Source organism: Colius striatus, unplaced genomic scaffold (assembly GCF_028858725.1).
Source record: "Colius striatus isolate bColStr4 unplaced genomic scaffold, bColStr4.1.hap1 scaffold_38, whole genome shotgun sequence".
Classification (NCBI taxonomy): Eukaryota; Metazoa; Chordata; class Aves; order Coliiformes; family Coliidae; genus Colius; species Colius striatus.
This window is the reverse complement of record NW_026908522.1, coordinates 39,488-62,616: the sequence shown is the minus strand read 5'-3', so window position 1 is coordinate 62,616 and position 23,129 is coordinate 39,488. Positions and strand designations below refer to the sequence as shown.

The following is a 23,129-nucleotide window of genomic DNA, read 5'->3' as shown; positions in this document are numbered from 1 at the left end:
CCAGTGCAGGTGCCCAGGGTCAGAGCTGGGCTGTCCCGTTGGGGAGCCTGCCAGGGCTGTGGTGCCTGTGGCTGAGCAGGGGGGACACGGGGGGCTCCTCATCCCCAGGGCTCTGCTCTGTCTCAGCGTCAGAGGGTTCCCCTGAGCCACGGCGGCGGTTCTCGGGGCTGTAGAAGAAGGAGAAGGTGCGGAAGGAAGGGGCCATGTGGTCCTTGATGATCTCCAAGAGCTGGACGAAGGACGGGCGCTGGCGGGGGTTCTGCTGCCAGCACAGGCACATCAGCTCGTGGCTGTGGGACAGAGAGAGGGGATGCAACGGGCTGGGGGTTGGTCTCCAGCACCCCCACAGCCAGCTCAGCACCGCAGGGAGCAGAGGCCAAGGTGATGGGCTCAGTGCCAGGTTCCTCCCCTGCTGCAGAGTGGGGGGTTCAGAGGGGGGTTATTTCCCCCCCACCACTCACAGTTTGTCAGGGCAGTTCTCAGGCCTCTCCAGGACGCCGTTGTCCATGACAAAGCGCAGCACCTGCTCGTTGGACATGCCCTGGTAGGGCTGCTCTGCCAGTGTGGTGATCTCCCACAGCACCACGCCAAAGGACCTGCCAGCACACCAGCACTCAGCCAGGCCACGATCCCCAAACACACCCCCACCACGGGCTCCCCACACCCCAACGGTTCGTGGAGTCACAGACTGGTGGGGTTGGAAGGGACCTGCAGAGCTCATCCAGTCCAACCCCCTGCTGAAGCAGCTCCCACCTAGAACAGGGGGCACAGGAATGTGTACAAATGGGGTTGGGAACCTCCTGAGAAGGAGCCTCCACACCCTCCCTGGGCAGCCTGGGCCAGGGCTCCCTCAGCTCAGCACCAAAGCACTTGCTCCTTGGGTTGAAGTGGGACTGTGCTCCAGCCTGTGTCCATCACCCCTTGTCCTGGCACTGGCCACCACAGAAGAAAGTGTCCCCCATCCTCCTGACACCCACCCTTTAGGGACTGATCAATAAGCTCCCTCTGAGCTCCTCCTTGTGTTTAAGGGGAACTGTTTGTGTTCCAGCTTATGTCTCTTACTCCTTGTCCTGGCACTGGAGACAACAGAAAAGTGTCTCCCCATCCTTTTGCCACCCACCCTTTAGGGATTGATCAGCATTGCTGAGATCCCCCTGGGCTCAGGCTTCTGTTCCCCAGGCTCAACAGCCCCAGGGCTGCAGCCTTTCCTCCTCACACACATGTTGCAGCCCCTCAGCATCTTGGCAGCCCTGCACTGGCCTCTCTGCAGCACTTCCCTGTCTCTCCTGAGCTGGGCAGCCCAGCCCTGGCCACAGGACTCCAGCTGAGGCCTCCCCAGCTCTGGCAGAGCACAGGGGCAGCACAAGCTCCCTGGCCCTGCTGCCCACACTCTCTTGCTGCCCCCAGGCTGCCGTTGGCTTCTTGCCCACCAGCCCACGTTGCTGCTCAGGGTCACTTTGTTCTCCCCCAGCAGTGCCAGGTCCCTCTCCTGGAGCTGCTCTCCAGCAGCTCACCCCCAGCCTGGGCTGGTGATGCAAGACTCTGCCCTTACCCTTGTTGAACCTCATGAGACCTACCAGACATCAGACTGTGTGTTGAAGATGCCATCTTTGAGGGCCTCAGGGGACATCCAACGGACGGGGAGCAGCCCTTTGCCCCCTTTCCGATAATAGTCTGTCTCGTAGATATCCCGGGTCATGCCGAAGTCTGGTGGAGGAAGAAGAGGAGGGAGGAAGGTGTAGAGCACCAGGAGGTGTATGGGCTGGCAGCTGGGTGGGTTGGCTGCCCACCCACCTCCGATCTTCACGGTGAAGTCCTCAGACACCATGCAGTTGCGGGCAGCCAGGTCCCGGTGCACAAACTTCTTGGCGTTGAGGTAGGCCATGCCGTCGGCGATCTCCCCCGCCATCTGGATCATGTCCTTGAGCGACGGGGGTGGCAGCCCGGGGTTGTTCTGCGCCGTGCACAGAGAGCTCGGGCTCAGAGGGGAACCTACCAAGACGCCCCCAGGAACAAAGTGGGCGGCCCTTCAGCCACGGGGCACGGCGGCAGCCGGCCAGCCCCTCACCTCGGCGTCAGGCCTGAGGGATCGCAGGTAGCTCTTCAGGTCCCCACGTGTCATCAGCTCCATGATGACCAAAGCTGGCTGGCCCTGGGACACGACACCCAGCAGACGGACCTGGGGGCACAAAGAGGGGTGGCACGCCAATGGCTGGAGCCCTCCACGTCCCCTCCCTTCCCCCTCGGCCGCCCACCTACCACGTGGTGGCACTTGAAGGCTTTCATGACGGACGCCTCGTTGAGGAACTCGATGCGCTCACGCATGGTGGCCAATTCGTTGACTGTCTTCAGGGCCACCTTGGTCTCCTCCCCCTCAGCAGTCAGCCCCAGTGCCAGCCCCTCATACACCATCCCAAAGGAGCCCTGCCCCAGCTCCCGGATCACCGTGATCTTCTCCCGCGACACCTCCCACTCGTCTGGTATGTACACTGCGGGGCAAGAGAGCACCACCCCACCATCCCCATCCCATCCCTGGCACCGTCACCACCCCACCATCCCCATCCCCATCCCATCCTTGGCACTGTCACCACCCCATCACCATCCCCATCCCACCCCTGGCACCATCCCTGGCACCGTCACCACCCCATCACCATCCCCATCCCACCCCTGGCACCATCACCACCCCACCATCCCCATCCCCATCCCATCCCTGGCACCGTCACCACCCCATCACCATCCTCATCCCATTCCTGGCACCATCCCTGGCACCATCACCATCCCATCACCATCCCCATCCCATTCCTGGCATCATCACTGGCACTATCTCCATCTCATCGCTATCCTTATCCCCATGTCCATCTCCATCCCACCCCCTTCCTCATCCCATCTTCATCCCCATCCCTATATCCATCATCTCCATCCCCATCCTGTATCATCCCCATCCACATCCCATCTCCAGCCTTATCCCCATGTCCATCCCCATTCCACCCCCTTCCTCATCCCATCTTCTTCCCCCTCCCCATCCTTAGCATCTCCATCTCCATCCTATATCATCCCCAGCTCATCCTTGTTCCCAACTCCATCATCTCCATTTCCATTTCCATCTCTACCCCATCCCCATCCCATCTCCATCCCCATCCCATCTTCATCCCCATCCCATCCCCATCTCCATCTCCACCTCCACCTCCATCTCCTCTCCATCCCATCCCATCCCATCCCATCCCCATCCCATCCCTGGCACCATCACCACTGCATCCCCATCCCCAACCCCATTCCCATCCCCATTCCACCCCTGGCACCGTCACCACCCCATCACCATCCCCATCCCATTCCTGGCATCATCGCTGGCACTATCTCCATCTCATCGCTATCCTTATCCCCATGTCCATCTCCATCCCACCCCCTTCCTCATCCCATCTTCATCGCCATCCCCATCCTCATCCCCATCCCCATCCATCCATCACCTCCATCTCCATCCTGTACCATTCCCATCCCCATCCCATCCTCATCCACATCCCATCTCCAGCCTTATCCCCATGTCCATCCCCATTTCATCCCCTTCCTCATACCATCTTCTTCCCCATCCTTATCTCATCATCTCCATCCTGTATCATCCCCAGCTCATCCTCGTTCCCATCTCCATCATCTCCATCTCCCTCTATCTCCATCATCTCCATTTCCATCTCTACCCCATCCCATCTCCATCTCCATCCCCATCCCCATCTCCATCTCCATCCCCATCCCCATCTCCATCTCCATCACCATCCCCATCTTCAACTCCATCTCCATCTCCACCTCCATCTCCACCTCCATCTCCTCTCCATCCCATCCCATCCCATCCTGGCAGCATGGCCCCAGCAAAGGAAGGAGGCAGCAGCCCCTGGAGACGCCCGTGCCTGTCCCTACTTACCGTCTGAGGCACTGAAGTACTCGGGGTTGACGGAGGCGTAGAGCGTCCCGCTGGGGTACCCAGCGTTGTTCCTGCAAGGAGCGGGCACCGCTCACAGACTGGGGGCGAGGATGTGATGCCACCCTCCCTCAACCCTTCCCCAGCCCTGCTTTGGCTGGATCTGGCCCCAGCCCAGCCCTGGGGATGCAGAGGGGTCACTACCTCTTCTTGTTGTAGAAGAAGACGAAGATGGCGAGGCAGGAGATGAGCACCATGAGCACCACGGGCGTGACGGTCAGCAGGACGTGGAAGCTGCCGGACTCCTCCTCAGCTGCCGGGAGCAGGCGGCTGTGGGCCAGGCCCTGGGCACTCATCCCACCCCACACATTGCAGGGACACGTGTCCCATCAGCACCACCGGGCCAGAGAGAGGAAGCCCCCCGCTCCCCAGAGCTCACTCATCTCTGGGTGTCCCTGTCCCAGGAGCACCCACCAGTCACAGAATCACAGAATCACAGGATGGTGGGGTTGGAAGGGACCTACAGAGCTCATCCAGCCCAACCCCCATGCCAAAGCAGCTCCCATCTAGATCAGGGGACATGAGAACGTGTCCAGGTGGGTTTGGGAAGCTCCTGAGGAGGAGCCTCCACACCCTCCCTGGGCAGCCTGGACCAGGGCTCCCTCACCTCACACTGAAAGAGCTTTTTCTTATATTTAAATGGAACTGTTCCAGCTTCACCCCATCACCACTTGTCCTGTTGCTAGATACCACAGGAAAAAGTGCTGCCCCAGCCTCCTGAAACCCACCATTTAGGTATTTGCAACTATTGAGATCCCCCCTCAGTCTGCTCTTCTCCAGACTAAACAGCCCTGGGTCCCGCAGCCTTTCCTCACAGGGAAGATGCTCCAGCCCCATGATCATCTTGGCAGCCCTGCACTGGCCTCTCTGCAGCACTTCCCTGTCTCTCCTGAGCTGGGCAGCCCAGCCCTGGCCACAGGACTCCAGCTGAGGCCTCCCCAGCTCTGGCAGAGCACAGGGGCAGCACAAGCTCCCTGGCCCTGCTGCCCACACTCTCTTGCTGCCCCCAGGCTGCCGTTGGCTTCTTGCCCACGAGCCCACGTTGCTGCTCAGGGTCACTTTGTTCTCCCCCAGCAGTGCCAGGTCCCTCTCCTGGAGCTGCTCTCCAGCAGCTCACCCCCAGCCTGGGCTGCTGCTGGGCTTGTTCCTCCCCAGCTGCAGGACTCTGCCCTTGCCCTTGTATCCCCAGGATCCCTCAATCCAGCAGCATCCTCGGGTCCTCCATCTCCTCAGCACACCAGCTCCCCTGATCCCCAGCCCTCCCTGCAGCCAGGGACCTCGCTGGCATTCATCCCCCCTGTCCCCCTGACAGTACCTGGCCCCAGGATGTAGAACTTGACAAGTCCTGTCCATGAGCCGTTGCCAGCCAGGGAGGTGGCTCGGACCTTGGCCGAGTAGTTCCCTGGCTGGAGCAGAGCCAGGTGGACCCCTCCATACTTGGAGTAGCGATGGCGGGAGACACAGACAACAGTGGTGACCTCCTGGGGGGTACAACGTGGTGGGAGAGCGGGGATGGGGATGGGGATGGGGATGGGGATGGGGATGGGGATGAGGATGGGGATGGGGATGAGGATGGGGATGAGGATGGGGATGAGGATGGGGATGGGGATGGAGATGGGGATGAGGATGGGGATGGGGATGGGGATGGGGATGAGGATGGGGATGGGGATGGGGATGGGGATGGGGATGGGGATGAGGATGGGGATGGGGATGGGGATGAGGGTGGGGATGGGGATGGGGATGAGGATGGGGATGGGGATGGGGATGGGGATGGGGATGAGGATGGGGATGGGGATGGGGATGGGGATGAGGATGGGGATGGGGATGGGGATGGGGATGGGGATGGGGATGGGGATGGGGATGGGGATGAGGATGGGGATGGGGATGGGGATGAGGATGGGGATGAGGATGGGGATGAGGATGGGGGTGGGGATGGGGATGGGGATGGGGATGAGGATGGGGATGGGGATGGGAATGAGGATGGGGATGGGGATGGGGATGGGGATGGGGATGAGGATGGGGATGGGGATGGGGATGGGGATGGCGATGGGGATGGCGATGGGTGCTGTGCCCTCGCAGCCAGAGCAGGGGCAGGGGGGCACCCACATGAGCAGGGGATGCCATGGTGGGGGGTCCTCACCTCACTCTCACGGCTGTACTTGATCTCATACTTGAGGATGAGCCCGTTGGGGTTCCTGGGCTCCTCCCAGCGCAGCAGGACACTGTTCTTACTGGCCGGCTCCCACGTCACATTGCCAGGAATATTGTCAGCTTGCACTAGGAGGAGGCACAGAGTGTGTGGTGTGTGTGGGGTGGGGGGATCACCTCCCACACCCCACTCCCAATCCCTCAGCTCCAAAGCACCACCTCAGCACGGCCCAGGCGAGGCTTGGGAAGGGGAGAGGAAGCTGCCAAGGGACGTACGTTCGGGCATGGTCCTGGCGAAGACGAAGGTGGCGGCGCTGCAGCCCACGGTGTGCGCGGCGTGGTTGCAGGCGTGGATGTCGATGCGGTACTCGGTGAAGTGGCGCAGGCGCGACAGCACTGCCCGGTCACGCACCACCTTGTCCTCGAAGATCTGGAAGCTGGGTTTGGGTTCGGCCCCGGCACGATTCGGGGCCAGAGGCTCCGGTGAGGAAGCGTTGGCCGAGGAGGTGACGGCCGCCACGTCCCTGCGCCGCTTCGGGGTCCTATGGGAGAGGGGGGATTTGGGAGGTGGTGGGAGGTTGGATGGCTGGGTGGTCCCCCCAAAATGAAGCAGGGGATGGGAGGGCCCTCTGGGTTCGTGTGGTCCCCGCTCACCTCTGCGAGTTCTTGTTGATGGACGTCACTTTCCAAGGTGGCCTGAGACAGTGGGAAATGGGTTAAAGGATCTGCCAGGAGCAGCCACCAAACCCCACACCCAGGGCAGACCCACACAGCCAGCCTGGGAGACCCCCCACGACATGGAGACACCCCCCAGACCACACCTGGGGATGATGATGGAGTTGTGCAGGAAGTTCTCAAACTTCTTCTGGAAGGACTCTGCTTCTCCCTCCACGCGGAGCTGCCCGTCGGCGGGTCGGCACGGGCAGCACCGCTCCTCCGCATCCTGCTCCACCTCGGGGCCGTCCCCATCCCCAAAGCGGGTGTCTGCACTGCTGGTGGGCAGCTTCAGACCTGCAGGCAGCGACAGGCAGGGCTGCCAGCTCTGCCCAGCTCGCTGGAAGCATCCCTGGCTGGGTGCCCTCGGTTGCTGCACCAGCCCCCCACGTGCCCACACCTTTGTGGCAGTAATCGTTGACGTAGAGCTCCATGTCCTCTGCCAGCTGCTGCCACAGCACCAGGTAGTAGGTGATGTTGCCGTTGCGCTGCGTGGGTGGCTTCCAACGCACCACGATGTGGGAGGAGGAGTTGGACATGGAGATGACGTCTCGGGGCACCGTTGGGGCTGTGTGGACACAGGGCTGTCGATTCTGGCCTTTGAAGAGCCAACTATGGGGTACCCCCAGCCCCCCTTCGCCGGCCCCTTACCCGCTGGCATGGTGCGGATGTAGACCACCTCGCTCTCTGCCCCGTAGTTGCGTCCTTCCTCGGCCGTGGTGAGGGTGATGGCACGGACAAAGATGGCGTATTGCGTCCAGGGGCGGAGGTTGAGCAGGGCGACCCCCGGCGCCTGCTCGCTGCTGAGCGGCAGCTCCACGTCCAGCACGTTCCAGCTCTGAGCCCCGCAGGCGTCCTGACCCACGTACTCTGACACGTTCTGGAAGGGTCTGTCCCACACCAGCCATTGGGAGGGATGGTCTTGAGACCCCCCCTGTCCCCCACCCCATCCCGGCCACACAACCTCACTGAGCTCCATGAACCCACCACACAACCTCACTGAGCTCCATCAACCCACCACACAACCTCGCTGAGCTCCATGAACCCACCACACAACCTCACTGAGCTCCATCAACCCACTACACAACCTTAACGAGCTCCATGAACCCACCACACAACCTCACTGAGCTCCATCAACCCACCACACAACCTTAAAGAGCTCCATGAACCCACCACACCACCTCACTGAGCTCCATGAACCCACCACACCACCTCACTGAGCTCCATCAACCCACTACACAACCTTAACGAGCTCCATGAACCCACCACACAACCTCACTGAGCTCCATCAACCCACCACACAACCTTAAAGAGCTCCATGAACCCACCACACCACCTCACTGAGCTCCATCAACCCACCACACAACCTTAAAGAGCTCCATGAACCCACCACACCACCTCACTGAGCTCCATGAACCCACCACACCACCTCACTGAGCTCCATGAACCCACCACACCACCTCACTGAGCTCCATGAACCCACCACACAACCTCACTGAGCTCCATGAACCCACCACACAACCTCACTGAGCTCCATCAACCCACTACACAACCTTAACGAGCTCCATGAACCCACCACACAACCTCACTGAGCTCCATCAACCCACCACACAACCTTAACGAGCTCCATGAACCCACCACACAACCTCACTGAGCTCCATGAACCCACCACACCACCTCACTGAGCTCCATGAACCCACCACACAACCTCACTGAGCTCCATGAACCCACCACACCACCTCACTGAGCTCCATGAACCCACCACACAACCTCACTGAGCTCCATCAACCCACCACACCACCTCACTGAGCTCCATGAACCCACCACACAACCTCACTGAGCTCCATGAACCCACCACACCACCTCACTGAGCTCCATGAACCCACCAGCTCAGAAGGATATCACGGGCTGGGGTCCCCAAACCATGGGGACAGAGGAGGGGGTGGGGGTCTACTTACGACTCCTTGTAGTAGACGATGAAGCTGAGGAGGTCCCGGTACTCGGGGGGCCGGTATCGCTCCCACTTGAGGAAGATGCGGTCGGACTCGGTGATGTTGGAGATGAAGCGCAGCGTCTGGGTCTTGCCTGTGCAGAGGGGCAAGGTTCAGGCAGGGGCTTGTGGCGCCACCGGGGGTCCCTGTCCCCGTACTCACAGGATGCCCTGTCCCCGTTAGTGCGGGGGTTGATCTCTGCCTTGTTCTGCCGTCCCTTGGTGCCCGTCACCTCCTCCATGCGGTAGATCTCAGCCAGGCACAGCTTGGGGTTGAAGGCAAAGTACATCTTGCCCACAGGGATGGAGAGAACGTGGTGGCTCCAGTCCCAGAGTTGCTGCAAGTTCTGGTTGTCCAGGACGTACAGGGTGTAATTCCTGGAGGGGGAGGCGTGGATAGAGGTGGTGGGAATGGGCATCCCCAAAGCCACACGTGTGCCCGGCCCACCATCCTCACCCATCCACCATGGAGTCGCCACGGATCAGCTTCAGGTTCTTGAAGAAGGACAAGGAGACAAGGGCAAAGGAGTGCTTGATCTTCAGGAAGCCAGTGATGGTCTCGATGAGCCCCAGGCTGCTCTGCAGCTCCGAGGCCAGGTTATCTGGGGACAACCGCTGGGTGTGAGCTCAAGGAAGGAGGGTACCCCCCATTAATGCACTCTGCAAGGGCAAAGACCCCCCTCCTTCACCCCCAACCCCCCATGGCAGCTCTGCCAGCCGGGGTGGGTTGTGGTGGGGGGCTGGATCCGGCACTCACAGCCCCGGCGGATGTTGACAATGAGGTTGCCCTCGATGAGGGTGCAGCCCCCCAGCTCCTGCGCCGCCCGCGTCGAATCGATGGTCTTGGTGCCCACCTTGCACTCCTTAGGGCACAGCCCCTCACACTTGTGGCAGAAGATGCTGCGGGCACGAGGACGGGGACAGGAGGTGAGCTGGGCACCGTGCCACCACCATACCCACGCTGGGGCCAACGTGGAGACCCCTCCCCAGAAGCCTCCCACCTGCTCTCGTTCCTGGTGTAGCCGGCGGGACACTCGGAGAGGCACTGCCGCTGGTGGATGACGAACTCGGAGGCATCGCGGGGGTTGTGGGAGACCTTGCGCAGGCTGGCACAGTACTCGGCCGTGACGCAGCGCCAGCCCTCGTACTCGTAGGTGCGGGGCGGGCAGGAGGGCAGGCAGTGCCCGTTGAAGTGGAAGTGGCGGCAGGCGACGCAGGCTCGGTTGTCCCGGGGTCTCGCGCAGCCCCCCAAGCACTCGGCGTGGCAACACTCGCCCGTGGCCGTGCACGCTGAGCCCACGCCGCATGGGCACACTGCCAGGAGAGAGGTGGCAACGTGGGTGAGGGGGGACTCACTGGCCACAGATCACCCAGCCCCAATGGGGTGATGAGGGGAGAGAGGGAAGAGGTGGGAAGAGATGGGGGTAGGGGGTTGCTGCTGATCCCCTGACCCCAGGGGGGGCAAAGGGAGAGGGGTGGAGGGAGGAATGGATGGAGGGATCGTGTGCTGGAGGGATGGAAGGTGGGGTGAAGGGAGAGAGATGCAGGGAGGGATGCCAAGGGCATTGGTGGGTGGCTGTGTGAGCAGCTGAGGGGTGGATGGATGAAGGTGTGCATGGGTAGCCAGCAGGGCAGAGGGATGGATGGAGGAATGGAGGGATGGATGGATGGATGGATGGATGGATGGATGGGTGGATGGATGGACAGACAGGGTGAGCCCAGTGCCAGGGCAGCCACGAGACCACAGCCCCGATAAGGATCTGTGTTTACAGTATATATTCCATTACCAGGTCTCTTGTTTACAGCAAACGAGCCCGGGAGGGGCCTGTATTTACCTCACCACTGGGAAAACAGAGCAGCTGGGAGCTGGCCTCTCCAGAGCTGATACAGCACGGATCCGGTTACCCCACCACACTGCCATCACGGCATGTTCCCAGTGCCAGGGGAGCCACAGCCACGTGCCAGGGCCTGCCATCCCCATGCAGCTCCACCAGCCTCCCCCAGTGCCCTCCCAGTTTGCCCCTGCTCCCTCCCTCCCCACCCCCAGCTGCCTCGCAGAATCACCTCATCACAGAATCTCAAGGGCTGGAAGAGACCTCGAAAGCTCATCCAGTGCAACCCCCCTGCCAGAGCAGCACCACCTAGAGCAGGTCACACAGGAACTCATCCAGCTGGGTCTTGAATATCCCCAGAGAAGGAGACTCAATGCAAATCAGCACCATCCTGGCAAAGCAGCTGCCACAACCAAGCCTCGTGCCAGCAGCACCCACCTTTCTGGCAGTAGCTGGATGTCCAGCAGCGATAATCCAGCTGCCCGTTGACGCTGGTCTGGGCACAAGGCTTCTCCACATCCAGGATGCCTGGGCAAACATCAGCACATTCTTCAGCCAATTTATTGCCCACGATGTAGGTGTTGTCCACAGCATCGGGCAGCAGCAGCCCCCAGTCGATGGTGGAGAGGTGACAAAGCTCCTGGTTCCGCTCGATACGGACCGAGCCCCGCAGGACGTGGCTCAGGCTGTGCAGCCCCACGTCCCGCAGATGAGGCATCTCGAAGATGACCAAGGCATAGCTGAAGAAGAGGTTGGTGCCACGGATGACAGAGAGGTTGGGGAAGAGATCCCGCAGGCTCTCCAGCCCGTAGACGCGGAACAGCAGCAGGTACTCGGTGATCATGAGCAGGCGAGGGAAGCTGAGCCCCCGAAAGTCCTCGGCACCCGTGGTGAACATCAGCAGGATCTGCAGGTTGCCCTCGATGATGGAGCAGTTCTCCAGCTTCTGGAGCTGGGACACGTCGTTGCGGATGTCCATGCTGCCGCAGACTGGGGTGGCAAGAGACGGACACGGTGGGCAGCGGGCACGGGGGGGGACATTGCCCCCCTACAACACCCTTCACCCCTCAGACCTGACCCCCTCTCCCCCCTGCACCCATCACTGGGGCCACAGCGATGCTTGGGGGGTGTTTAATATCCCTGTCGGCCGTGGCTGTGATGGGTTTGGGCTGTCGGGGAGACGGGAGCGGCTGTGACAGGCGGCCGGCGCGGCTGCGTCTCTCCGGGGCACGACGCGTCCGTCAGCGGTGATGGTAACGAGCTCTGGCTGCCCGTCTCACCCCTGTCAGCCCCAGGATCACATCCCAGTCCCACTGCTGAGGGTTTTCCTCTCCCTTCCTCTTCCCCAAGCTGTGGGGCTCAAAGCATCTTCCCCCTGCGGGTGCCCGCAGCTCCCGCAAGGTCGTTCCCATTAACTCCCTGGCACGGTGCCCGGGTGGCTCAAGGGCCACGTGGGACTCTCAGAGCTGGAGCTGGGTTTGCCATCCTGGGGCTTTTCCACACAGACCCTGACAGGGTGTAGGAGCATCAGGGGGCATCTTCCAGTCTCAGTGAGGATGCAAAAAGCCAGAAGGAGCTGGCAGCTTCCCACTGGCAGCATCCCTGGCCTGAAACCTGACACTGAGTTATGGTGGAAGAAGCTACCGGGATCCCAGCGAGAGATTTACTGTAAACACCAGGAGTAAACACAGCTGCACCCCAAACACCAGGCAACACTGGCACCCTGGCTCAGCCAGCCATGCCACGGCTGGCACACAGCTCCTGGGCACAGCACAGGCCCCAGATGGGGTCTGGGTGTGTGGTTTGCCCCTCGTCTGTCTGCAGATGGACTGAGCCTGGCAGCATTTGTCCTGGTGGCATTCGTCCCCTGGCAGCTGCCCACAGCAGCAGGATTGTGCAGGCAAGCGTGTGCCACTCACTCCCAGCCCCACACTGGGACCTGACCCTTTGCCAGTCGAGGGGAGTCCTGTTCCCCACTCCCAGTGAGGACATGGTGGTCCCCTCCACCCTCCCACACAACTGGCTCTGGGTGAAGCACCAGCGCCAAGGGTCACAGCCCCCACTGCCACTGCAGCCCTCCCTGACCTTGGCAAAGTCACCCCATCTCTCCACCATGCGAGGGGACTGGGGTCCCCCATGTCCCTGGGGGGGACAGAGAGGAGGGACAGAGGGGTCCCCAATGGGGCCAGACCCAGGGAGGCCCATTCCCCAGGCAGCTCTTGACACGGGGGACGCTTCCCCCTGCTCCTCCTTCATCACTCCCACCCCCTCAGCATCACCTCTCAGCGCTGGGGAAACTGAGGCACGGGGCAACGGGGGCAAGGGGCAGGACAGAACTCAGCCCTCCCAGTGCCCCCCAGCCCCTGCCAGCCAGCAGAGCTGGGCTGGGAGCCCACGTGTGCCCCTGGGTGACAGTGAGACCCCCACAGCCACCCCTCCCTAGCCCATTTCCCTGCTGGTGCTGGCAGCAGTGGGGCCAGCCCCAGCCCCTGCCCCTTTGCCACCATCCCAGCCACATCCCGCGGTGGGGGGCGTGGGGGTCCCACACTCTGCCTGTCCTGCCCTGGATAGCAGGGGGTCCTCAGCACACAGGGGGAAACTGAGCACCTACAGAGCTTTACCTCGGGGTTTGGCTCTTGCAACCCCCCACAGGCATCACCACACGGCCCCCACCAAAGAGCTCCCCCCCCATTCCAAACCCCCCAGCACACCCCCCCTGCCCCGCTCCCACTCACCCCCTCCCAGGCACTTACTTTCAGAGGGGGCCCGCACGGGGGGCAGCGGGAGGGCACCGAGGACCAGCAGCATCACCCACAGCCGCAGGGCACCCAGCACCCTCATCCCCATCCCCGAGTGGGACCCCCGGGCTCCTGGTTCTATCCCACCTCGGCCACCGATGCACCGTGTCCAGCCTCACTCCTCGGTGTCCGCCTGGCACGGCACGGACCGGCACAGCTCGGCACGGACTAGACCGGCACGGCACGGCTCGGCACGGCTCGGCAAAGCTCGGCACGGCACGGACTAGACCGTCACGGCTCGGCACGGCACGGACCGACAAAGATCGGCACGGCACGGACCGACACGGCACGGACCGACAAAGATCGGCACGGCTCGGCTCGACACGGCACGGCACGGCTCAGCTCGGCACGGCTCGGCACGGCACGGCGGGACGAGGGGTGGCCCCCGTGGCCCTCGCCCAGCTCCTGCGGCCCCTTCACTTTTGTTTTCGGCTGCCGCACACTAAATATTTAACCTGACAACTGCCGGGGCCGGGGCTTGTTTGCGAAATAGCGCGGGGGAAAACAAGGCGGCACCGTCCGCGCCGGAGCGGGAGGGCAGCAAGGGCCGGCTCCTGCCTCAGTTTCCCCGGTTGCAGCAGGAGGATCCCTCCCCCCGGAGCGGCACAGACGGGGCGACTCGCAGGTCACACCGCAGGGCGGCTCCGGGGGGCTGGGACCCCGCGTCCTCCTGCGCCCCCACACCCCGGCAGCGAGGAGGAGGAGGAGGAGGAAGCTGCAGGCATTCGGCACCGGCCAGTGCAGAGGCGAGAGAGGAGGATGGGTGAAAGGGGGGGGACACACATTTATTTGTCACAGAAGAGAGGGGGCGGCTGTGGGGCAGCGACCTGGGGCGGGGGCTGCTGCCCCACTGACCCCCCCGCACCGTGCGACTGGAAGCGCTGACCGGAGCTCCCGGCCCTGGGAGGGGGGGATGGAGGGACCCCCCCAAGGCTCCTCCCATGGGCTGGGCACTCCCAGGGGGTCCCGTCTCCTTTTTTGGGGGAAGGGATGCTCAGGAGCAGCTGCTTCTCCGGCGGCGCAGCAGCGTGACGGGGTGGCTGCTCTCCTCCTCCCGATCGCTCTCGCAGCAGCGCTGGGGGCACAGCGGGGGCTGGAGAGCAGAGCCGGGACCCCCCCCGGAGGAGGGGATCCCCCTGCCCCCCGCCGGGGACATGAACCCAGCTGGGGACACCCCCACTGCACAGCCACTGCACAGCCCCCTCCTGCTCCATGCGGGGGGGCTGAGACCCCCAGATCTTCCCTCCCACTCCCCCCCCAGCCCCCAGCTCATGCCCAGGGGGGGTCTGGGGGCTCCCGCTCGCTCACCAGCTCCTCATCCTCCTTCCTCAGGCCACAGAGCAGCCTCATGCGACAGAGCCGGTTGCAGGCGGACACCATGTTGTAGGAGAGCTGGGGGGCAGGAGGGGGGGAAGAGCCAAGGCGGGGGGGTCGCTCCCTTCCTCAGCATCCCCCCGCCTCCGCTACATCCCCACCCAATTCCCCCCGAGCCCCGCAGGGCAGCCAGCGCCGGGCCGGAGCACAGCCCGAGCTCCCCATGCAGGAGGGACCCCGGCTGCTGGGTTCCAACCCCCCACAAACCGCCCCCCACCCCCAGAGCCGGGACCCCCTTCACCTTCCACTTCCTCCGAGCGTTGAACTTGCGGAAGTTTTTCATGTTGATGGACGAGCGGCTCCTGTTGGCCGCCTGCTGCCGGCTCAGGGGCTGCGGGCAGCGGGGAGCGGCGTCGGCACCCGCCCGTCCAGCACCCGGCCGCCCCGTCCAGCACCCGGCCGTCCAGCACTCGCCCGTCCCATCCAGCACCCGGCCGTCCCGTCCAGCACCCGCCCGTCCAGCACCCGCCCGTCCAGCACCCGCCCGTCCCGTCCAGCACCCGGCCGCCCCGTCCAGCACCCGGCCGTCCAGCACCCGGCCGTCCCGTCCAGCACCCGGCTGTCCCGTCCAGCACCCGCCCGTCCCATCCAGCACCCGGCCGTCCCGTCCAGCACCCGGCCGTCCAGCACCCGGCCGTCCAGCACCCGGACGTCCCGTCCAGCACCCAGCCGTCCAGCACCCGCCCGTCCAGCACCCGGCCGTCCCGTCCAGCACCCGGCCGTCCCTTCCAGCACCCGCCTGTCCAGCACCCGCCCGTCCAGCACCCGGTCGTCCCGTCCAGCACCCGGCCGTCCAGCACCCGGCCGTCCCGTCCAGCACCCGCCCGTCCAGCACCCGGCCGTCCCGTCCAGCACCCGGCCGTCCCTTCCAGCACCCGCCCGTCCAGCACCCGGCCGTCCCGTCCAGCACCCGGTCGTCCCGTCCAGCACCGCCGGCGCTGCCGCACAGCCCCTCTCACCTTGATCCACGGGTGGACGAGGCACTCCGCCGCCGTCATGCGCTGCCTGCAGCACACAGGGGTGAGGGGCTGCGGCGGTCCCGGCCCCCACACAGCCACCGTGGGGATGGGGATGGGGAGGATGGAGGCGGGGATGGCCGGGGACACGATGGATGCTCACCCCGGCTCCTTCAGCAGCAGCTGCCGGATGAAATCTTTGGCCATGTCGGAGGTCTGGCTGAAGCAACGCTCCTCGAACTCGTAGGCACCGGCCACCACGTTGGAGAGGGTCTCAGCATCTGTGTCACCCTGAAACGGGGACAAGCCGCTGAGCCTGTGGGGACATGACAGAGCTGCTGAGCTGGGACAGCACCGGCTGGGCCACCCCTCAGCACCCGGGCTCGGCCACAGCACAGGGCTCCCGTGCCTCAGTTTCCCCGCACCCTGCACTCACAGGATGTATGTGATGACCCCGATGCTCCTGAAAGGCAAAGGTTGAGGTCAGGCATTGCCCTCTCCAGGGTCTACCCCATGCCTCCTGGCACTTGGGGTGTGTGTGGGGGTGTCTCTACCCACCCCCTTGTCTCAGCTCATGGACCTGGGGTCCCCCCCTCCTCACCACATGTCAGTTGCGGAGCTCAGCGGCTCGTAGTTGATCACTTCAGGAGCTGGGGGGTGAAGACAGAGCCAGGGGGGACATTGGAGGGGACACCAGAGCCCTGGACCTCTCACTCCCTGCATAGCTTGGGTTGAGGTCCCTTTGCTGTATCCCTGTGGATCATCCCAGCTGTGTGCCAGGACGTGCCCTCCAGGGACCCCCCCAGCCCCGTACCAATGTACTGCGGGGTCCCACAGAGGCTCTTGAAGGTGACACCATCCTCCAGGTGCTGGGCCAGCCCAAAGTCAATGATCTTGATCTGGGGCTTGGGGACATTCTTCTCCTGCAGCATGATGTTCTCAGGCTACAGGGACGGGCACAGGGAGGTGACAGAGGGCAGCAGCATCTCAGGGAGGTGGGCAGGATGAGCCCAGGGCTCTAGGAGGGGGAGGGAACCCCTGGACCCCTCAAGGAGCTAGAACAGGGGGTCCCTGCAGGCACCTTGAGGTCGAAGTGGGCGATGTGGCGGGCGTGCAGATACTCCACCCCACGCAGGATCTGTCCCAGGAACTCGATGGCCTCCTCCTCCGACAGCATCTCCTTCTCAGCAATGTAATCAAAGAGCTCCCCACCACTCATCCTGCACGGGGTGAGCACGGGGCTGAGCTCACAGAATCACACAGACTGAAAGGCTGGAAGGGGCCTGGGAAGCTCATCCAGTGCAACCCCCTGCCAGAGCAGCAGCACCCAGAGCAGGGCACACAGGGACTCATCCAGCTGGGGTTGGGATGTCTCCAGAGAAGGAGCCTCCACAGCCCATCTGGTCTCACTGTGAAATGTCTTTAGAGCAGCTGTGAGAAGCCCCCATGCTCTTTAGCACCCTGTCTTTCCCTCAAAGTACCCCAATGTTGTTTTTGAGTGTGGGGCTTTTTATCTGTGTGTGTCCATAAACCAAAGGCTGGCAGCTCGTTCTTCTCTCTCTCTTCTCCTCCTCAGCCACTCAAAGATTGCTCAGCAAGGTCTGAGGGGCTGCTTGAGGGCTCATGGCAACCACATTCCACTGACAGCCACAGAGTCACACAACCACAGCATCTGAAGGGCTGGGAGGGAGCTGGGAAGCTCACCCAGTGCAACCCCCTGCCAGAGCAGCAGCACCTAGAGCAGGGCACACAGGGACTCATCCAGCTGGGGTTGGGATGTGCCCAGACAAGGAGCCTCCACAGCCCATCTGGGCAGCCCCTGCCAGGAGTTTCTCCTCCTGTGCCAGTGCAACCAGAGAATCACACAGTGATGGGGGTGGGAAGGAACCTCCAGAGCTCCTCCAGGCCCCTCAAGCAGGTTCCTCATGCTCAGGGGGCACAGGAACGTGTCCAGCTGGGGTTGGGATGTGCCCAGAGAAGGAGCCTCCACAGCCCATCTGGGCAGCCCCTGCCAGTGCTCCCTCAGCTCAACAGGGAACAAATTCCTCCTGGTGTTGCTTTGGAACCTCTTCTGTTCCAGTCCATCCCCATTCCCCAAGGAGCAACAGCTGCAGCTCAGCCCGTTCCAGCACACAGCACCCAAACACAACGGCGTGTGTGGGGGTCCTGAACCCTCGTCCCCCTCCAATCCCCTCCCCACACACACACTCACAGCTCCAGGATGAGCACCATCTCGGCTCTGCTGCTGAAGAGGTCGTGGAGCTGCATGAGGTTGGGGTGCTGGAGCGTGCGGAGGATGGCGACCTCGCGCTCAGCCTGTGCCCGCTGGGTGCCCCGGCGGCTGCCCCGGCGCCGCCGCGTCTGCACCAGCTTGGCGGCGTAGAAGGTGCCGGTGCTGAGCTCCCGGCAGCGCCTCACCACGCCAAAGTGACCTCTGTGGCGAGAAGCCGGGCTGGGGTATGGCTGGGCTGCCCCTGAGCCCGGCCCCGGGGTGAGGGGAGACACCCCAGAGCCCCCCCTCACCTCCCCAGCTCCTCCAGCAGCTCGTACAGCTCGTCCACGCTGCTGGGGGCGGCCCGTGGCCCTTCACCCGCTGTGTCCTGTGGGGAGGCAGCAGGAGCCGGCTCAGCCGCCTGCACGTGGCCTGGGGATGTGCCACGAGCCCATGGACGGCACCACAACCACGCTCAGGGGCACAGAACCCTCCCAGCTGGAGAAGTCCGTTAAGCTCCTGGAGTCCAACCCCTCACCTCACACTGCCAGGCCCAGCACTGAACTAACCCCCAGCCCTCAGCACCCCGGTGATGTGGCACAGTCACAGAGCCTCAAGGGCTGGGAGGGAGCTGGGAAGTTCATCCAGTGCAACCCCCTGCCAGAGCAGTAGCACCCAGAGCAGGGCACACAGGGACTCATCCAGCTGGGGTTGGGATGTGCCCAGAGCAGGAGCCTCCACAGCCCATCTGGGCAGCCCCTGCCAGGAGTTTCTCCTCCTGTGCCAGTGCAACCAGAGAATCACACAGTGATGGGGGTGGGAAGGAACCTCCAGAGCTCCTCCAGCCCCCTCAAGCAGGTTCCTCATGCTCAGGGGGCACAGGAACGTGTCCAGCTGGGGTTGGGATGTCCCCAGAGAAGGAGCCTCCACAGCCCATCTGGGCAGCCCCTGCCAGTGCTCCCTCAGCTCAACAGGGAACAAATTCCTCCTTGTGTTGCTTTGGAACCTCTTCTGTTCCAGTTTATCCCCATTGCCCCCTGTCGTTGGCCATCCCTGAGCACAGCCTGGCTCCAGCCTCCTGCCACTTGCAGACATGACTGAGCTCAGCCCTCAGGCTCCTCTTCTCCAGGCTGCAGAGCCCCAGCTCCCTCAGCCTTTCAGCACAAGGCAGATGCTCCACTCCAGCATCTCTGTGCCCTGTGCTGAGCTCTCTCCAGCAGCTCCCTGTCCTTCTGCAGCTGAGGGGCCACAACTGCACACACTCTCCCAGGTGCCTGTTGAGTATCTCCAGGGCTGGGGACTCCCTCCCTTCCCTGGGCAGCCCAGAGGAGATTTTCTGGTGTCTAATGTTGCAGCTGAGCCCAGGCTCTGGGTGGCTCTCACAGTTCCCACCAAACTCTCTGGCACAGAGACACTTTTCATCCCTTGATCAGGGTGGGCAAAAGCTGCCCAGAGGGCTCAGAGATCAGGCAGGGGCAGGCAGGAGGGAGGAAAGATTCGACGATGTAAAAAGTGGAGAGGATTAAGAGTGGGGGAAAAAAACCCATCTTGATGAGCTCATCTGTGAGTCCCACATCAGGCTGTTCCCCACAGCCCCAGGGCAAGGGATCCCACACCCACGGGCTCTTGGCCACCACTCACCTGGGTGCTGTCAGGGACAGTCCCCAGCCCCTCCCCAGCCAGGAGCTTGGCCTGGGCACCCTCAGCCATCACTGCAAAGACAAGAAGGGTCAGTGTGAGGAGGAGAGGGGCTCTGGGGAGGGGAAGGACAGGGGGAACCAACCAAGGGGCTCAGAGCTCCCTCAGCTCATCACATGCCAGAGATGGGCAGGACTCCCTAAAGAGGGGACCCACCTCTTGTCTCTGGTAGCTCCAAAACACAAACCAGCCTCTTGTGGCTGAAAGCTCAGACAGCAAACACCAGGACCTGAATCCCCCGTGCCTCAGTTTCCCCAGCTGTAAGATGGGAATCCTGCTTTGCAGGATGCAGAGAAGGGGAGACACAGGCTCTGAGCCTCTGTTTTATGATGCTGGACAGAGATGGGGTCCCATCTGCCAGGGAAAAAACAGCTCACTAAGAGAGCACGAGACCTAAGAAGGAAAGTGGGGTCAGATCCTGCACAGGCTGTGCTCAGCACGCTGGGATTTACCCCTCCCAAAGCCACTGTGAGGCATTTGCTCCTCCACTCCTGGGGAGATCTGAGCCCCTGGCCTGGGACACACATCCCACTGACTGCAGCACATCCCAGTGCCCATGGGGTTCTGCTGTACTGGGATTGGCACCAAACAGGGGCCTAGACCCCTCCTGTGCCCCCACAGTGGCCCTAAGGGACAGTGAGTGGTCCCCAAGCCTGGTCTCCCCTTGCTCAGCCCTGCTCCCAGCCCAGCTGTGCCTTCTGACCCTCCTGAGCCTTCACAGAATCACAGTCACAGGATCTCAAGGGCTGGGAGAGGCCTGGGAAGCTCATCCAGTGCAACCCCCTGCCAGAGCAGCAGCACCTAGAGCAGGGCACACAGGGACTCATCCAGCTGGGGTTGGGATGTGCCCAGAGAAGGAGCCTCCACAGCCCATCTGGGAAGCCCCTGCCAGGAGTTTCTCCTCCTGTGCCAGTGCAACCAGAGAATCACACAGTGATGGGGGTGGGAAGGAACCTCCAGAGCTCCTCCAGCCCCCTCAAGCAGGTTCCTCATGCTCAGGGGGCACAGGAACGTGTCCAGCTGGGGTTGGGATGTGCCCAGAGAAGGAGCCTCCACAGCCCATCTGGGCAGCCCCTGCCAGTGCTCCCTCAGCTCATCAGGGAACAAATTCCTCCTTGTGTTGCTTTGGAACCTCTTCTGTTCCAGTTTATCCCCATTGCCCCTTGTGCTGTCATTGGCCATCCCTGAGCACAGCCTGGCTCCAGCCTCCTGCCACTTGCAGACATGACTGAGCTCAGCCCTCAGGCTCCTCTTCTCCAGGCTCCAGAGCCCCAGCTCCCTCAGCCTTTCAGCACAAGGCAGATGCTCCACTCCAGCATCTCTGTGCCCTGTGCTGAGCTCTCTCCAGCAGCTCCCTGTCCTTCTGCAGCTGAGGGGCCACAACTGCACACACTCTCCCAGCTGTGGTGTCACAGGGCAGAGCAGAGGGGCAGCAGAACCTCTCTGACCTCCTGCCCACAGCCCTTCTGACCCAGCCCAGGCTGCCATTGGCCTCGTGCCCACGAGGGCACGTTGCTGGCTCAGCCTCATCCTGCTGCCCACCAGCACCCCCAGCTCCCTTTCCCCTACACTCCTCTCTAACAGCTCCTTCCCCAGCCTGTGCTGGTCCATGGGGTTGTTCTTTCCCACAAGCCACACTCTCCACTTGCCCTTGTTGAGCTCCCATCAGATTTCTCCCTGCCCAACCCTCCAGCCTGTCCAGCTCTGGCTGAATGGCAGCACAGCCTCTGGGGTGTCAGCCACTGCCCCCAGTTTAGGATCATCATCTTTTGTGCCCAGCCACACTCTCCCAGCATAGGGGGTGGCCACAGCCCACCAGGATGGTCCCTTGGCACCCTCAGGCTCGGTGAGGGGCACCCAGCCCAGCACCACTCACCCTGGCACTGCACAGAGCCCGCTGGTCCCCAGGCTGGGATGTGCTCAGGGGCAGCTGTGGCCATTGTCCCAGCATGTGGCGTGGCCACAGGGTCCAACACCCTCCCCAGGGTCACAGCATGTCCATTGGTCCCCTGGGAATGGGCACAAGCAGCCACTCCACACCCCCCATCCCCCCAAACCCTGGCCCTCACCAGTCCCAAATAGTCCCCCCAAACAGTCTCCCTGCACCGAGCTGCTTTTGCAGGGAGGGAAACTGAGGCACGGCTGGCCCCAAGCTCACCATGGCAGCAGAGGCTGGAGCTATTGGGGCTGTCAGACCCCCCCTTCCCACATCAAAACCAGCTTGGCCAGGGCTGCGTGCCGGGGCTGGGCTGGGCAGCCAATGCCAGCAAACGCCCTGGCACCAGCCACCCAGAAAACAGCCGCGAGGGAAACAACGTCCCGGCTCTTCCCTGACATCTGCCTCCTAAAAAGCAACCACGGGCCCCAAAATCCCCTGCCCCCCCCCCGTCTCCCCCCTGCACGCAGCCAGAGCCCAGCCAGGGGCAGCTGGCACCTCTCACCTCCGCACCGGGCACAGCCCCAGCCTTGCCCCGCCGGAGCCGGGGCAGGATCCGGCCACCGCCCGTCCGCGGCTCAGAAGAAGCACAAAAGCTCTTGGCGTTCCTCGTCCCTCGCAGAGCTCCGGAGAAACCCCCCCACGCTGTCCCGGCTCTGCACAGCAGCTGCAAAAGGCCTTTTAGGGTCAATTCCCGGCGTTTCCTCGGCTGGTGGAGAATCAGCCGGGATCCGGTGGGATGTGCCGAGGCTGCCTGGCGATGTCCCCGATGTCCCCGATGATGTCCCCGATGTCCCTGGCGATGTCCCCGAGGATGTCCCCGACGCCCCGTCCGCACCCCGCTGCCCCCGCGCCGGGCGCTCAGCACCCGCCACCGCGAACACGAACCCGGCTGCGAGCTGCAAAGCTCGGAGGGGAAACAGCGGCGGGTGTGAGGGCAGCGGGGAGGGGACGCGTTTGTTAAGGTGGAGAGAGCGGCGTTGGCAGCGCAGCGTGCGCCGGGGGATGCCCGAGGACACCGGGGGATGCCCGAGGACACCGGGGGATGCCCGAGGACACCGGGCACCGTCCATACCGCTGCTGGCGGAGCCGCCGTCCCGTGGCGGTGCCATGGATGGGGCCGGTCCCTGCGCTGATTCCTGCCCCGACCTCTGGTCTCTGCCATCTCCGAGGTGCAGCCGCTTCGGCTGCCCCGAGCCTGGCACCGTCGGGGGGGTGGAGGAGACAGAGCCGTGGCTGGCACCAAGTGCGTGTGGCAGCTGGGCTGCGGCTTTTCCCGGCTGGACTCGTCCCTGTTTGTCGCTCCGACGCCCTGGGACGTGTCCAGCGCCTGGCACGGTGCAGCCGGACCCCACCGTGCCGGGAGCCAAACCTCAGCTGGCAGCCGTCGGTGCCCACGGGGCGCGCTGCCACGGGACCCCCGGCGAGACCCCGCGCAGCAGGATGCGCCTGGCCACAGCCCCCTCCTCACCCCGAGGCACCTCGACGTCTGTCGCCACCTTCC

The 23,129-nt window shown here is 63.3% G+C and overlaps 2 protein-coding genes across 2 annotated transcripts; both read right to left on the bottom strand.

Moving 5' to 3' along the window:
- Positions 1-19: 19 nt before the first annotated feature.
- INSRR (insulin receptor related receptor) lies at positions 20-13,498 on the bottom strand. Its single transcript, XM_062019978.1, has 22 exons — positions 13,405-13,498; positions 11,090-11,641; positions 9,821-10,133; positions 9,577-9,719; positions 9,277-9,421; positions 8,983-9,197; positions 8,788-8,914; positions 7,481-7,719; positions 7,230-7,397; positions 6,937-7,126; positions 6,770-6,811; positions 6,392-6,657; positions 6,108-6,244; positions 5,283-5,448; positions 4,112-4,220; positions 3,911-3,981; positions 2,260-2,489; positions 2,069-2,179; positions 1,795-1,954; positions 1,578-1,707; positions 462-596; positions 20-290 (listed from the first exon to the last, which is right to left on the bottom strand). Exons 1-22 carry the CDS (start codon positions 13,496-13,498, stop codon positions 20-22), a joined length of 4,014 nt encoding a protein of 1,337 aa, XP_061875962.1.
- Positions 13,499-14,225: 727 nt separating this feature from the next.
- LOC104563658 (death-associated protein kinase 2-like) lies at positions 14,226-22,193 on the bottom strand. The gene is made up of 13 exons (XM_062019981.1): positions 22,131-22,193; positions 19,633-19,703; positions 18,303-18,379; positions 17,992-18,213; positions 16,861-16,999; positions 16,594-16,723; positions 16,381-16,429; positions 16,216-16,242; positions 15,943-16,095; positions 15,783-15,828; positions 15,065-15,154; positions 14,758-14,841; positions 14,226-14,524 (listed from the first exon to the last, which is right to left on the bottom strand). Exons 2-13 carry the CDS (start codon positions 19,699-19,701, stop codon positions 14,444-14,446), a joined length of 1,167 nt encoding a protein of 388 aa, XP_061875965.1. The 5' UTR covers positions 19,702-19,703; positions 22,131-22,193; the 3' UTR covers positions 14,226-14,443.
- Between the last annotated feature and the right edge of the window lie 936 nt (positions 22,194-23,129).